At 37.1% G+C, this 16,110-nt stretch overlaps 1 protein-coding gene and 3 long non-coding RNA genes across 6 annotated transcripts; 1 reads left to right on the top strand and 3 right to left on the bottom strand.

Moving 5' to 3' along the window:
* Positions 1 to 6,759, bottom strand: LOC149267686 (uncharacterized). Its single transcript, XR_016271559.1, has 2 exons — positions 4,187 to 6,759; positions 1 to 3,097 (listed from the first exon to the last, which is right to left on the bottom strand). It is a non-coding gene; the product is annotated as an uncharacterized LOC149267686 (long non-coding RNA).
* Positions 6,760 to 8,520: 1,761 nt separating this feature from the next.
* LOC149267684 (uncharacterized) lies at positions 8,521 to 12,130 on the bottom strand. 3 transcript variants are annotated; one of them, XR_016271557.1, is made up of 4 exons: positions 11,982 to 12,130; positions 8,932 to 9,254; positions 8,761 to 8,835; positions 8,521 to 8,693 (listed from the first exon to the last, which is right to left on the bottom strand). It is a non-coding gene; the product is annotated as an uncharacterized LOC149267684 (long non-coding RNA). The 3 variants fall into 3 exon arrangements; XR_016271556.1 differs by lacking the exon at positions 11,982 to 12,130 and adding an exon at positions 9,311 to 9,846; XR_016271555.1 differs by lacking the exon at positions 11,982 to 12,130 and having other exon boundaries at positions 8,932 to 9,824.
* LOC149267685 (uncharacterized) lies at positions 11,408 to 11,936 on the bottom strand. The gene is made up of 3 exons (XR_016271558.1): positions 11,818 to 11,936; positions 11,648 to 11,722; positions 11,408 to 11,580 (listed from the first exon to the last, which is right to left on the bottom strand). It is a non-coding gene; the product is annotated as an uncharacterized LOC149267685 (long non-coding RNA).
* Positions 12,131 to 12,387: 257 nt separating the features above from the next.
* LOC149267683 (uncharacterized) lies at positions 12,388 to 15,624 on the top strand. The gene has a single exon (XM_089476214.1). The coding sequence runs from the start codon at positions 12,814 to 12,816 to the stop codon at positions 14,662 to 14,664; it is 1,851 nt and encodes a 616-aa protein (XP_089332340.1). The 5' UTR covers positions 12,388 to 12,813; the 3' UTR covers positions 14,665 to 15,624.
* The last annotated feature ends 486 nt before the right edge of the window (positions 15,625 to 16,110 follow it).

The raw sequence follows: 16,110 nt of genomic DNA, 5'->3' as shown, positions 1-16,110 counted from the left end.
TTACTCTTCGCTTAATTAAAATATAAATTTGCATTTGCAACTAAGTATAAATTTAACTGAAAGCCAAAATGCAATAAACTTTATCCAAACTAAAATAGAAAACTTTTAAATAAACAACAAGCAATTAAACCTCAATATACTGAAGACCTGCAAAATCATAATCGAACAAAGTAAAACCAAAAGTTACGCCATTTCAACCTACCCTGCTCTTCGTTTAACCAAAACATAAAATTCCAATTACAAATAATAATACCCTCACGGACATTAATAAAACACTAAGCTACAGAATTTAACTTAAAACCAAAATGCAATAAACTTTATTAAAATTAAAACAAACAATTTAAATGAAACAACAAGCAATTAAACCTCGATATATGACAACATGCTGAGCCCTGTTGGATGATCACGGATGGATGACCCTGGTGGATGACCCTGGTGGATGACCCTGGTGGATGATCCTGTTGACAGCTGCAGGCACCTGGAAAAGACGAACGCAAAATTATTAATATTTTAAAAATATAATATACTTATAAGATAACAAACTAAACATAAAATATTTGCTAATTTCTAATTTTTTATCTTACCTCAGCAATTAATATCAGTTTTTCTTCTTCTAGTTATATCATTATATTAATTCACTTCAGATATCGTACTACTCTGAAGAGCTAAGATACTTACTTGCTTTTCGCAATTGGAATCATAAAACATAATTACAACTATAAGTAAAACTAAATAATTTTTTCTACATATCTTAAAGTCTAGCTACGGCTATTTACTACCTTTACATTAGTAATTATTTTAAACATAAGACACTATTCAGCTCAGAAAATGCAAAGACTTTGCCCTGATTTTTCATGACAATTCAAGTTACTCATTTTGATCAATATTAGAAATTCTCAAGCTGTAAATATTTGCTAATAACAAATTTATTATCTTATCTAGTAACCTCTCACTAATTGATAACAGTGTATCTAAATAATATATTAATAATAGTAACTCTTATCATTTATACTACTCCTATGAAAACGCTAAGATACCCCCTTGTTTTTTTTGCAATTAAAATATAAAACTTGATTGTTAAATTACTGTTAAAGCTAAATAATTTTCTACATTACTGAAAAAATAAGCAAAGGCCATTTACTACTATATCCCTTAGCTTTAATATTAAGCATATGATACTATGCAACCCAGAAAATGCAATGACTTTGTCCTGCTTTTTCACGTTAATTCAAATCACTCACTTTCTTCAATATTTGCTAATATAAATCCTGTTATTGCCTTTTAATCCTACATTTACTAAAATTTTATTTTCGGCAAATTTCTTCCTTTATACTTAGTTTATAAGCTAGTATGTAAGGTGCTATGTTAAATTTCTAAAAAGAGCCATTGTAAGGCACTGAGAAATAAAGAGTCACCTCGCTTCTATCTCCTCCTCTTATAGCTGCAGAGCAGCTGTTAAGAACGAGAAGATACAGGCAAGGTGCAATTGTGTATGGCAATAGACTATACAAAGTTGAAACAGTTTGACTGTCATCACTTCTGAATTTAAACGCCACTCCATACCCCCATATTGGCCACGCAAACAAACAAAACGCCTTCCCTGGCACGCTTAATCTGGAAAAAATAAACACACCAGTAATCTGTAAAAGAGCAAAACAAACAAACTACTTACCGACTCCACAACTTGCACAAACCTGAAATAAATAAAACAAAATTATATAACTAAGCAAAATAAACTAAATTAATATAATTGAATAAAAACAGAAAGTAAAATTACAATAATAATATTAATTATAATTATAATCTCAACAAACTAAAAGACCTAAGTAAAAACTAATAAACAATGGATTTTGGTCAGCATACACCGATAATTAAACTATAACAATTAATATTCAACACATTAGTAAACTGTAAACGAGCTAAATAAACAAACTACTTACCGACTCCACAATTCGCACTCTCCTGTAATAAATAACACAAAATTGATATAACTAAGCAAAATAAACTAATTTAATATAACAGAATAAAAACAGAAAGTAATATGACAATAATAATAATGTTAATAATAACTATAAATTCAACAAACTAAATGACCTAAGTAAAACTTATAAACTATGGAATATGGCCAGCAGATACCGAGAATTAAATAATAACAATTAACGTAAACTAAAGCAAATTGTTCGATAATTCTGCCCTTCACGATTGTAAATATAATAAAATCGAAAAAGGGTGAAAATAAACGATGAATGTCTCAAACATCGATTAAATGTGAAAAGGAAAAAGCTAAACAATAACAATCATCGCATAAATATATCGACTAATTGGCAGACCTACAAGCATATAAGCGCACAAAGTAAAATCAAAAGTGACGCCAATTCAACTTATTTTTCTCTACGTGCAATCAAATATAAATTCGCACCTATTAAAAAGAATACCTGCACTGACCTAAATAAAACGCAAAGCTACAAAGTAACTCAAAACCAAAATGCAACAATCTTTATTCAAATAAAATAGAAAAGTTTTATATAAACAACAAGCAATTAAATCTCAACATACGGCAGACCTGCAAACATATAATTGAACAAAGCAAAACCTAAAGTGACGCCATTTTAACCTACCTTACTCTTCGCTTAATTAAAATATAAATTTGCATTTGCAACTAAGTATAAATTTAACTGAAAGCCAAAATGCAATAAACTTTATCCAAACTAAAATAGAAAACTTTTAAATAAACAACAAGCAATTAAACCTCAATATACTGAAGACCTGCAAAATCATAATCGAACAAAGTAAAACCAAAAGTTACGCCATTTCAACCTACCCTGCTCTTCGTTTAACCAAAACATAAAATTCCAATTACAAATAATAATACCCTCACGGACATTAATAAAACACTAAGCTACAGAATTTAACTTAAAACCAAAATGCAATAAACTTTATTAAAATTAAAACAAACAATTTAAATGAAACAACAAGCAATTAAACCTCGATATATGACAACATGCTGAGCCCTGTTGGATGATCACTGATGGATGACCCTGGTGGATGACCCTGGTGGATGACCCTGGTGGATGATCCTGTTGACAGCTGCAGGCACCTGGAAAAGACGAACGCAAAATTATTAATATTTTAAAAATATAATATACTTATAAGATAACAAACTAAACATAAAATATTTGCTAATTACTAATTTTTTATCTTACCTCAGCAATTAATATCAGTTTTTCTTCTTCTAGTTATATCATTATATTAATTCACTTCAGATATCGTACTACTCTGAAGAGCTAAGATACTTACTTGCTTTTCGCAATTGGAATCATAAAACATGATTACAACTATAAGTAAAACTAAATAATTTTTTCTACATATCTTAAAGTCTAGCTACGGCTATTTACTACCTTTACATTAGTAATTATTTTAAACATAAGACACTATTCAGCTCAGAAAATGCAAAGACTTTGCCCTGATTTTTCATGACAATTCAAGTTACTCATTTTGATCAATATTAGAAATTCTCAAGCTGTAAATATTTGCTAATAACAAATTTATTATCTTATCTAGTAACCTCTCACTAATTGATAACAGTGTATCTAAATAATATATTAATAATAGTAACTCTTATCATTTATACTACTCCTATGAAAACGCTAAGATACCCCCTTGTTTTTTTGCAATTAAAATATAAAACTTGATTGTTAAATTACTGTTAAAGCTAAATAATTTTCTACATTACTGAAAAAATAAGCAAAGGCCATTTACTACTATATCCCTTAGCTTTAATATTAAGCATATGATACTATGCAACCCAGAAAATGCAATGACTTTGTCCTGCTTTTTCACGTTAATTCAAATCACTCACTTTCTTCAATATTTGCTAATATAAATCCTGTTATTGCCTTTTAATCCTACATTTACTAAAATATTATTTTCGGCAAATTTCTTCCTTTATACTTAGTTTATAAGCTAGTATGTAAGGTGCTATGTTAAATTTCTAAAAAGAGCCATTGTAAGGCACTGAGAAATAAAGAGTCACCTCGCTTCTTTCCCCTCCTCTTATAGCTGCAGAGCAGCTGTTAAGAACGAGAAGATACAGGCAAGGTGCAATTGTGTATGGCAATAGACTATACAAAGTTGAAAAAAAACAGTTTGACTGTCGTCACTTCTGAATTTAAACGCCACTCCATACCCCCATATTGGCCACGCAAACAAACAAAACGCCTTCCCTGGCACGCTTAATCTGGAAAAAATAAACACACCAGTAATCTGTAAAAGAGCAAAACAAACAAACTACTTACCGACTCCACAACTTGCACAAACCTGAAATAAATAAAACAAAATTATATAACTAAGCAAAATAAACTAAATTAATATAATTGAATAAAAACAGAAAGTAAAATTACAATAATAATATTAATTATAATTATAATCTCAACAAACTAAAAGACCTAAGTAAAAACTAATAAACAATGGATTTTGGTCAGCATACACCGATAATTAAACTATAACAATTAATATTCAACACATTAGTAAACTGTAAACGAGCTAAATAAACAAACTACTTACCGACTCCACAATTCGCACTCTCCTGTAATAAATAACACAAAATTGATATAACTAAGCAAAATAAACTAATTTAATATAACAGAATAAAAACAGAAAGTAATATGACAATAATAATAATGTTAATAATAACTATAAATTCAACAAACTAAATGACCTAAGTAAAACTTATAAACTATGGAATATGGCCAGCAGATACCGAGAATTAAATAATAACAATTAACGTAAACTAAAGCAAATTGTTCGATAATTCTGCCCTTCACGATTGTAAATATAATAAAATCGAAAAAGGGTGAAAATAAACGATGAATGTCTCAAACATCGATTAAATGTGAAAAGGAAAAAGCTAAACAATAACAATCATCGCATAAATATATCGACTAATTGGCAGACCTACAAGCATATAAGCGCACAAAGTAAAATCAAAAGTGACGCCAATTCAACTTATTTTTCTCTACGTGCAATCAAATATAAATTCGCACCTATTAAAAAGAATACCTGCACTGACCTAAATAAAACGCAAAGCTACAAAGTAACTCAAAACCAAAATGCAACAATCTTTATTCAAATAAAATAGAAAAGTTTTATATAAACAACAAGCAATTAAATCTCAACATACGGCAGACCTGCAAACATATAATTGAACAAAGCAAAACCTAAAGTGACGCCATTTTAACCTACCTTACTCTTCGCTTAATTAAAATATAAATTTGCATTTGCAACTAAGTATAAATTTAACTGAAAGCCAAAATGCAATAAACTTTATCCAAACTAAAATAGAAAACTTTTAAATAAACAACAAGCAATTAAACCTCAATATACTGAAGACCTGCAAAATCATAATCGAACAAAGTAAAACCAAAAGTTACGCCATTTCAACCTACCCTGCTCTTCGTTTAACCAAAACATAAAATTCCAATTACAAATAATAATACCCTCACGGACATTAATAAAACACTAAGCTACAGAATTTAACTTAAAACCAAAATGCAATAAACTTTATTAAAATTAAAACAAACAATTTAAATGAAACAACAAGCAATTAAACCTCGATATATGACAACATGCTGAGCCCTGTTGGATGATCACTGATGGATGACCCTGGTGGATGACCCTGGTGGATGACCCTGGTGGATGATCCTGTTGACAGCTGCAGGCACCTGGAAAAGACGAACGCAAAATTATTAATATTTTAAAAATATAATATACTTATAAGATAACAAACTAAACATAAAATATTTGCTAATTACTAATTTTTTATCTTACCTCAGCAATTAATATCAGTTTTTCTTCTTCTAGTTATATCATTATATTAATTCACTTCAGATATCGTACTACTCTGAAGAGCTAAGATACTTACTTGCTTTTCGCAATTGGAATCATAAAACATGATTACAACTATAAGTAAAACTAAATAATTTTTTCTACATATCTTAAAGTCTAGCTACGGCTATTTACTACCTTTACATTAGTAATTATTTTAAACATAAGACACTATTCAGCTCAGAAAATGCAAAGACTTTGCCCTGATTTTTCATGACAATTCAAGTTACTCATTTTGATCAATATTAGAAATTCTCAAGCTGTAAATATTTGCTAATAACAAATTTATTATCTTATCTAGTAACCTCTCACTAATTGATAACAGTGTATCTAAATAATATATTAATAATAGTAACTCTTATCATTTATACTACTCCTATGAAAACGCTAAGATACCCCCTTGTTTTTTTGCAATTAAAATATAAAACTTGATTGTTAAATTACTGTTAAAGCTAAATAATTTTCTACATTACTGAAAAAATAAGCAAAGGCCATTTACTACTATATCCCTTAGCTTTAATATTAAGCATATGATACTATGCAACCCAGAAAATGCAATGACTTTGTCCTGCTTTTTCACGTTAATTCAAATCACTCACTTTCTTCAATATTTGCTAATATAAATCCTGTTATTGCCTTTTAATCCTACATTTACTAAAATATTATTTTCGGCAAATTTCTTCCTTTATACTTAGTTTATAAGCTAGTATGTAAGGTGCTATGTTAAATTTCTAAAAAGAGCCATTGTAAGGCACTGAGAAATAAAGAGTCACCTCGCTTCTATCCCCTCCTCTTATAGCTGCAGAGCAGCTGTTAAGAACGAGAAGATACAGGCAAGGTGCAATTGTGTATGGCAATAGACTATACAAAGTTGAAAAAAGTGATCTGGCCGAGATCGAGGCTCAAGTTAGCCAGCCATCTTTGACTGCTTCAGTCTCATTTCGGCCAGTCACTGAGGCTGAGGTCATCAGTCACATCAGCACGCTAGAGAACAAAAAAGCGGCTGGATTGGATCAAATTGATAATCACACCATTAAAGCGCTGCCGATGAAGGCTATTCTGTATCTCGTCTTGATATGCAATAACTCTTTTAGACTGGGTCATTTCCCCTCTTGCTGGAAGTTAGCGATGGTGAAGATGGTGCATAAGCCTGGCAAGCCTACGCAACACGTCGCATCATACAGGCCAATAAGTCTGCTGTCTGGCCTCTCAAAGATACTCGAGTATCTTATTTTGAGCCGTATGCTGGAGCAAGATACTCTTGTAAATGCGATCCCAAACCATCAATTTGGATTCCGCAAAGCGCACTCAGCTGAACAGCAATTGGGTCGAGTCACCCAATTTATTATTAAAGCGTTTGATGACCATAAATACTGCTCTGCTGTGTACATGGATATCAAAGAAGCCTTTGATCGAGTGTGGCATACAGGCTTGAAGTATAAGCTCAAGATGCTATTGCCGGTTGCTCTCTACCGCATCCTCTGCTGCTATCTAACAGATCGCACTTTTATTGTTGAGTGTCACGGTGGCTGTCGCTCAGGTATTAAGCAAATTCACGCTGGTGTGCCACAAGGTAGCTTGCTTGGGCCTATCTTGTACAATGTGTACACCAGCGATATACCGAGGCCAGCTTATCCGCGAGGGACTTTGATTGCCACTTATGCCGACGACGTCATCGTTCTTTCGGCAGACTTTCGTCAAGCAGATGCGCTTAATCAGCAGCAAGCTTACATGGATAGATTGGCTGAATGGGCGAGCAAGTGGTGCATTACGATTAATGCAAACAAGACTATGCATATCATGCATACGCTTCGAGTTATAGCGCCATATCAGGCTATTCGTATTGGCAACGAAACTATTGAAAATGGCACCTCACATTCGTATTTGGGCGTTACTCTAGACACAAAACTACGATTCTCACAACATGTCACTACGGTCGTTACTAGGGTCAGGGCTAGGCTTAAAAAGATAGATTGGCTCATCAATAAAGACAGTAAATTGACTCTAAGGACTAAAGTCATCATATACAAGCAGCTAGTTGCTCCACTTTGGCAATACTCGCTGCCTGTATGGGGTGCTTTGCTATCTGAGGCGCAATTCAGCCGCATTCGAGTCGTACACAACAAAGCTCTGAGAGCCATTTCTGGTGCTCAGTACTTTGTTTCGAACGCGCGCATCAGAGCTGATCTAGAAGTTTTATCTGCGGATGATATATTCAACAATCTCTGCGCCAAATACTATGATCGACTCCGGGTCCATACCAACAACTTGGCCAAAAACATTGCCTACGACCCGTTCATCCCACAGCGGATAACATTGGCAAGATACACGAGTCTCGTAAGCATGCATTTGGCCAATGACATTGCTCTACGCACCCAGCGACAACTACAACGGGAAGCCGATGAAATTGCTGAAAGTAGGGAGCGATTCCTTCGCCGACGTGAGGCTCAGCAACGCAACGAAGCTGCACAAACAGCAGCCCACCAGCCGCAACGACTACCTGTTTTCGAGGGTATTGCGCCAATGCCGCGGCCACTACCACCACCATCACCACTTGCTGCCTATAGGGTCGTATTTGGATCACATAGGGATCAGAGTTAAGTAATTACACTATTTAAACACAAATTAAACACTCAGTTACAATTTCAAAATTTTATTTTCGGCACATACATATATATGTGCACGGAACATATGTGATGGCGCTTGCGCCTTAAATGCACATTTTGAATTAACTAAAAACTAACTTAAATATACGCCCTATTGGCTGTGCAGCCCACTTGGCTAAGTCTCCTTGCCGTAGTTGATGTGCTCTGCAAAGAAAAAATCAACATTAATAATCTTTTAATGTTTTTATTAACTTATGCAAAATTCACTTACCTGCTAGTCAGCTCGCAATTAATGAAATTCGACTATTTCCAATTTTGGGCCCCTCTGCACTTTGTATGGTAGCAGCTGTTTATATATAAAGATAATAATTAATTAATCTTAATTGTTAACTTTATTAATATCACTTTTTCAATTGTTAAATTTTTATATTGCAAAACTCACCTGCTAGTCAGCTTGCAATTAATGCAATCCTGCTATATCCAGTATTGCGCCCGTCTGTATTCCGAATGACAGCAGCCACATAAATATAAAAAGATAATAATTAATTAATATTAATTATTAATATCATTAATTTCAATTATTTACTTGTTAATATTTAAACTTACCAATTAGCAGCATAAAATTTGCATTTAATGCAATTTTCAATCAGCTGTTTTTGTTTTGTTTTGATTATGCACCCCGATAGGCACAACGCCAGGGGTGCATCGTCACTTACTCAATTGCACTTGCGATATATCGAATGAATGTTAATGAAATCAAAACTGCTAAAATGAATTGTTAAACTATTTTTAATTAATTATCTATATTAATTATCATTTACTTTTTGTAATTTAAGCTAATTTTAGCTTGAGCCCGTATTGGAGAAAATGACCAGACTTTGTCTCGACTTTTCTCTATTATTCCAATTGGCCACTTCGGGCTATTTTTCTCTGTGCATCTTGTAGATGCTTATAAATGAAAAAATTGAATTATATTAATTAATGCCATCTATTACTATTGTTAAACTTATATCTTACTCATCTAATTAGTCTATTGTAAGCTACTCAAGCACTTTATTGTTATTTTGAATTATCTTTAACTTGCTCTTTTTATTTGTATTTTGTAACATTAAGCTGCACTGTTATTTTTGTGCACTTATGGCCATTTAAATTTAATCATTTAATGAAAAGTTTCGACAAATATAGTCCTTTTTAGTTTTAATTATCTCATAGGCGCTATTTATATTTATAAAAAAATGCTATTGTGAAGTATTAAATAAATAAAGAGTATCCCCGTACTCTTCCCCTCATCATGCAGCTGCAGGTCAGCTGTTCATGTACGAGAATGGGAAGAGGCGGAGATCATTAATGTGTGTTCTTCATAGACATACGAACAGAAAGGTCATTTCCCCTCTTGCTGGAAGTTAGCGATGGTGAAGATGGTGCATAAGCCTGGCAAGCCTACGCAACACGTCGCATCATACAGGCCAATAAGTCTCTTATCTGGCCTCTCTAAGATACTTGAGTACTTGATATTGAGCCGCATGCTGGCCCAAGATACCCTTGTCAACGCGATTCCCAGCCATCAGTTTGGATTCCGCAAGGCGCATTCAGCTGAGCAGCAATTGGGCCGAGTTACTCAATTTATTATTAAAGCGTTTGATGACCATAAATACTGCTCTGCCGTCTATATGGACATAAAAGAAGCTTTCGATCGAGTGTGGCATCCAGGCTTGAAATACAAGCTCAAGATGCTCTTGCCGGACGCTCTCTATCGCATCCTCTGCTGCTATTTAGCAGATCGCACTTTTATTGTTGAGTGTCACGGTGGCTGCCGCTCAGGAATCAAGCAAATTCACGCCGGTGTGCCACAAGGTAGCTTGCTCGGGCCAATCTTGTATAATATATACACCAGCGACATACCAAGGCCAACTCGTCTACGTGGGATTTTGATTGCTACTTATGCTGATGACGTCATTGTTCTATCGGCAGACTCTCGCCAAGCAGATGCGCTCAGTCAGCAGCAAGCTTATATGGATAGTTTGGCCGAATGGGCGAGCAAGTGGTGCATTACAATTAATGCAAACAAGACTATGCATGTCATGCATACTCTTAGAGTTATAGCGCCATATCAGGCGATTCGCATTGGCAACGAAACTATTGAGAATGGCACCTCACATTCGTATTTAGGCGTTACTCTAGACACAAAACTACGCTTTTCACAACATGTCACTACGGTCGTTACTAGGGTTAGGGCTAGGCTTAAAAAGATAGATTGGCTCATCAATAAAGACAGTAAATTGACTCTAAGGACTAAAGTCATCATATACAAGCAGCTAGTTGCTCCACTTTGGCAATACTCGCTGCCTGTATGGGGTGCTCTGCTATCTGAGGCGCAATTCAGCCGCATTCGAGTCGTACACAACAAAGCTCTGAGAGCCATTTCTGGTGCTCAGTACTTTGTTTCGAACGCGCGCATCAGAGCTGATCTGGACGTTTTATCTGCGGATGATATATTCAACAATCTCTGCGCCAAATACTATGATCGACTCCGGGTCCATACCAACAACTTGGCCAAAAACATTGCCTACGACCCGTTCATCCCACAGCGGATAACATTGGCAAGATACACGAGTCTCGTAAGCATGCATTTGGCCAATGACATTGCTCTACGCACCCAGCGACAACTACAACGGGAAGCCGATGAAATTGCTGAAAGTAGGGAGCGATTCCTTCGCCGACGTGAGGCTCAGCAACGCAACGAAGCTGCACAAACAGCAGCCCACCAGCCGCAACGACTACCTGTTTTCGAGGGTATTGCGCCAATGCCGCGGCCACTACCACCACCACCACCACTTGCTGCCTATAGGGTCGTATTTGGATCACATAGGGATCAGAGTTAAGTAATTACACTATTTAAACACAAATTAAACACTCAGTTACAATTTCAAAATTTTATTTTCGGCACATACATATATATGTGCACGGAACATATGTGATGGCGCTTGCGCCTTAAATGCACATTTTGAATTAACTAAAAACTAACTTAAATATACGCCCTATTGGCTGTGCAGCCCACTTGGCTAAGTCTCCTTGCCGTAGTTGATGTGCTCTGCAAAGAAAAAATCAACATTAATAATCTTTTAATGTTTTTATTAACTTCTGCAAAATTCACTTACCTGCTAGTCAGCTCGCAATTAATGAAATTCGACTATTTCCAATTTTGGGCCCCTCTGCACTTTGTATGGTAGCAGCTGTTTATATATAAAGATAATAATTAATTAATATTAATTGTTAACTTTATAATATCACTTTTTCAATTGTTAATTTTTTATATTGCAAAACTCACCTGCTAGTCAGCTTGCAATTAATGCAATCCTGCTATATTCAGTATTGCGCTCGTCTGTATTCCGTATGACAGCAGCCACATACATATAAAAAGATAATAATTAATTAATATTAATTATTAATATCATTAATTTCAATTATTTACTTGTTAATATTTAAACTCACCAATTAGCAGCATAAAATTTGCATTTAATGCAATTTTCAATCAGCTGTTTTTGTTTTGTTTTGATTATGCACAACGCCAGGGGTGCATCGTCACTTACTCAATTGCACTTGCGATATATCGAATGAATGTTAATGAATTCAAAACTGCTAAAATGAATTGTTAAACTATTTTTATTTAATTATCTATATTAATTATCATTTACTTTTTGTAATTTAAGCTAATTTTAGCTTAAGCCCGCATTGGAGAAAATGACCAGACTTTGTCTCGACTTTTCTCTATTATTCCAATTGGCCACTTGGGGCTATTTTTCTCTGTGCATCTTGTAGATGCTTATAAATGAAAAAAAAATTGAATTATATTAATTAATGCCATCTATTACTATTGTTAAACTTATATCTTACTCACCTAATTAGTCTATTGTAAGCTACTCAAGCACTTTATTGTTATTTTGAATTATCTTTAATTTGCTCTTTTTATTAGTATTTTGTAGCATTAAGCTGCACTGTTATTTTTGTGCACTTATGGCCATTTAAATTTAATCATTTAATGAAAAGTTTCGACAAATATAGTCCTTTTTAGATTTTAATTATCTCATAGGCGCTATTTATATTTATAAAAAAATGCTATTGTGAAGTATTAAATAAATAAAGAGTATCCCCGTACTCTTCCCCTCATCATGCAGCTGCAGGTCAGCTGTTCATGTACGAGAATGGGAAGAGGCGGAGATCACTAATGTGTGTTCTTTTTAGACATACGAACAGAAAAAGTTGTGAATTAAATCTATTTAAATCGGTGTTTTTGCAACTTAATTTTGCAAATTAAATTGCTGCAATGCCTAGGGGCTATACTGCAGATGACGGTGACGAGGATATGGACGTGGAAGTCGAATTATTAATCGACTCGCAGCCACTAGCGCCTGCGCCCACGCCATTAAAAGTGCCGGTAAAGAAAAGTGTGGTTACGGCACGACCAACAACTTCTCGAGCTGCGGCTCAGCAATTAAAGGCAAAACCATCCACTTCTGCGGAATCTATGGTCGCCGAATATCTTGCTGCAAAAAATGCAATGCAAAGTGCTACAAAGCCGCTCTCTAGTGAGAGAGCAGCAAAGAGGACTGCTGAGAAAGGCGACAGCCCCAAGAAGAAGACTGCGCAGCTGGACGCAGTTGATCTGGATGGCAGCGATGAGGACTGCCTGCAACTTGACGACTCTGCGCGGACTCCCAGGACTGAGGACACACAGCAAGAGGCAACTGGCCTCGTTAATAAAGCTCGCACTGCTGCAAATGTGCAAGCTATGCCGCCCAATGCTGCCGCTGCAGCTGCTATTAGTGCTGCCGCTGTTACCGCTGCTGCCGCCGCCACTACAACTGGAGCCAGCCGTGCGCAACCGAGTGCAAAGCCAGCGCCGCTATTTATCGCCAACGTGACGGATATTATGCCTCTGCTATTACGCCTGGATGACGCTGTTGGCCAGGACAATTACTCCACCAAGCCTGCTGCTAACCACGGCATTCGTGTCCAGTGCAAGGACGTTGCCACGCACCGCAAGTTGGTAAGATATCTCGACGCAAATTCAATTGAAAATTACACATTTCAATTGAAATGCGAGCGCGGCTATAGAGCTGTTATTCGGCATCTGCATTTCTCCACTCCGGATCACTATATCCGTGAGCAGTTGGCCAAATTAGGGCACGAAGTTCGCTTCTTAAGAGGCATTAAATCACGCTTCTCTAAAGAGCCGCTTGACCTCTTTGAGGTTGAGTTGGCCGTCAGCGCAAACAACGCAGAATTGCTGCAAATTACGGCCATTGGCAACCAGCGCGTCAAAATTGAGCGGCCGTATAAAACTAATGAAATTGCTCAATGCCATAGGTGCCAAAAATTCGGGCACACAAAGAATTATTGCCGTCGCCCCTTTGCCTGCGTCAAGTGCGGCGCCAATCATGCTTCCACGGACTGTGGCAAGCAAAAAGGCGACCAAACTCCAGCAAAGTGTGCCAATTGCTCCGGCCCACATGCCGCGAGCTACAAAGGCTGCCCTTCTTATAAAGAAGCGTGCAAGAAGCGCGAAAATGAAAGTGCCACGCAGCTAGCAAAGGTCATAAACAGTTTAGCCAAGCCTGCTCCCACTGCAGCTGCTCAGAGCAATCGAGCAAATATGCCAAATTTGTCAAATATGCCAAATCTTTTTCAGCAAGCCCCCCCTCAGTCACGACCGCAAACTGTTAGTGCAGGGCCCAGTTATTCGGCTGCTCTTCGGGCGGGCCTTCAATTTGCTCAGCCTGTCGGACCGGCAGCTATTAGCAGCAAACAGCGTCAGTCTAGGCAAAAAGCCACCAAAGTTAGCCAGCAACAACAACAACAGCAGCAACAACAACAACAGCAACAAGCTCGTTTGCCTAGGCAGGCAAGCGCGCAGCGGCCGCCGCAGCCAAAACGTAGCCGTAGTCTGAGTACGCGCCGTAGGCATCCGCAACCAATAGATGGGGGTGCGCATCCTGTTAGTGGGGGTGTTCATTTTCAACGTTTCGAGCAGCCAATGAATGCGAATGTGCCAAGTATGCCAGTGCAAGTTAGCTTTAGATTAGAGGCTAAAATAGACAAACTCATTGAGATGATGACCACACTCACGGCCTGCCTGTTGGCCCAATTTGGTCCCAATGAGCGCTTAAATGTCTAACAATGTATCCACTTCCCCAAATGCCAGTAGACGCAGCGCTGCACTGCAGCCTGCTGTATCTCAACGTGTCAACAACATGAACATATCTTTTTGGAATGCTGCAGGTGTCAAGAAAAAGCTTAATGAGCTCAATCTGTATCTCGTCAAGCACGATGTAGACATAATGCTAGTGTCTGAGACGCATCTGACTGATAGCGATAGCATTGCTATTAATGGTTATATTGTTTATTTAGCAAATCACCCCTCAAACAGGCGCAGAGGAGGTGCAGCCTTTATAATTAAACAACAGATATGCCATTATGCTATGCGCTTTACATCTAACGACTCGCATCAATCTGTCGAAGTTTCAGTCAGCCTGCAAAATGGCCGTCACATTAATATTGTCTCAATCTACTGCCCGCCGCAAGTCATCTGGTCTGGGCAAGATTTCAACAACCTGCTATCTTCTCTGGGTGACACTTTTATAGTCGGTGGTGACTGGAACGCGAAAAGTCAGTGGTGGGGCAACGCCAGATCTTGTCTCCGTGGCCGAATGCTAGTCAATAGTATTCTACAAGTGAATTGCAACATTCTGGCAACTGGGTCGCCCACCCATTTTCCGTTTAATTCGCGCCAAACTCCGTCTGCCATTGACTTTGCGCTATTTAAAGGCATCAGGCGAGATTTGCTGACCATCACTGACTCTTTCGAGCTTAGCTCTGATCATCTCCCGTTGCAAGTTCAGCTGGTTGAGAAGCCTGTCACCAGCAGAGCAAAAGGCCATCTACTTGATCTGAACGCTAACATCAACAAATTTCAGAGCTATCTAAACGACAAAATCTTGCTCAACACTGAGATCAACAGTGCTGACGATATTGATGATGCGGTCAATATTTTTGTAAAAAACATTGAAGATGCTGCAAACTATGCGAATGCACAGCACCCACGCACGATAAAGAGGACTAGATATCGTGTAAATAGACAGACGCTGCAACTAATCGAGGCTCATAAGCAAGTCAAGCGCTATCTTACTCGAAGTCGCAATCCGATGCTTAAGATGCTCTGCAACAGGCTGTCGAATCGCATACGCAAAGAGCTCATATATGCTAGGCAGAAGTATGAGGAAGAGCTATTTAGATCTATCGATCCAACTGATAGATATAGTATGCAGAAGCTCTGGCGGCTGACCAACGAGATCAAGCGGCAGCCTGCTCCAAATCTACCGCTGTTGAAGTCCTCCAGTGGCAATGGCTCTAATGCGCAAAATGTCTGGTGCAAGACAACAGCCGAGAAGGCCGAAACATTTGCTGCGAGTCTTGAGCAGCGTTTTCAGCCAATCGTGACTACGCCGCCCAGTGATCTGGCCGAGATCGAGGCTCAAGTTAGCCAGCCATCTTTGACTGCTTCAGTCTCATTTCGGCCAGTCACTGCGGCTGAGGTCACCAGTCACATCAGCACGCTAGAGAA

Source organism: Drosophila arizonae, unplaced genomic scaffold (assembly GCF_054131065.1).
Source record: "Drosophila arizonae isolate 15081-1271.41 unplaced genomic scaffold, UAZ_ARI_1.0 ARI_Backbone_63, whole genome shotgun sequence".
Lineage (NCBI taxonomy): Eukaryota > Metazoa > Arthropoda > Insecta > Diptera > Drosophilidae > Drosophila > Drosophila arizonae.
This window is presented reverse-complemented; position numbering and strand designations above follow the sequence as displayed.

What these genes read in the sequence shown, in the direction of transcription:
- LOC149267683 (XM_089476214.1), top strand. Translation starts at nt 12,814, where the DNA reads ATGCCTAGGGGCTATACTGCAGATGACGGTGACGAGGATATGGACGTG.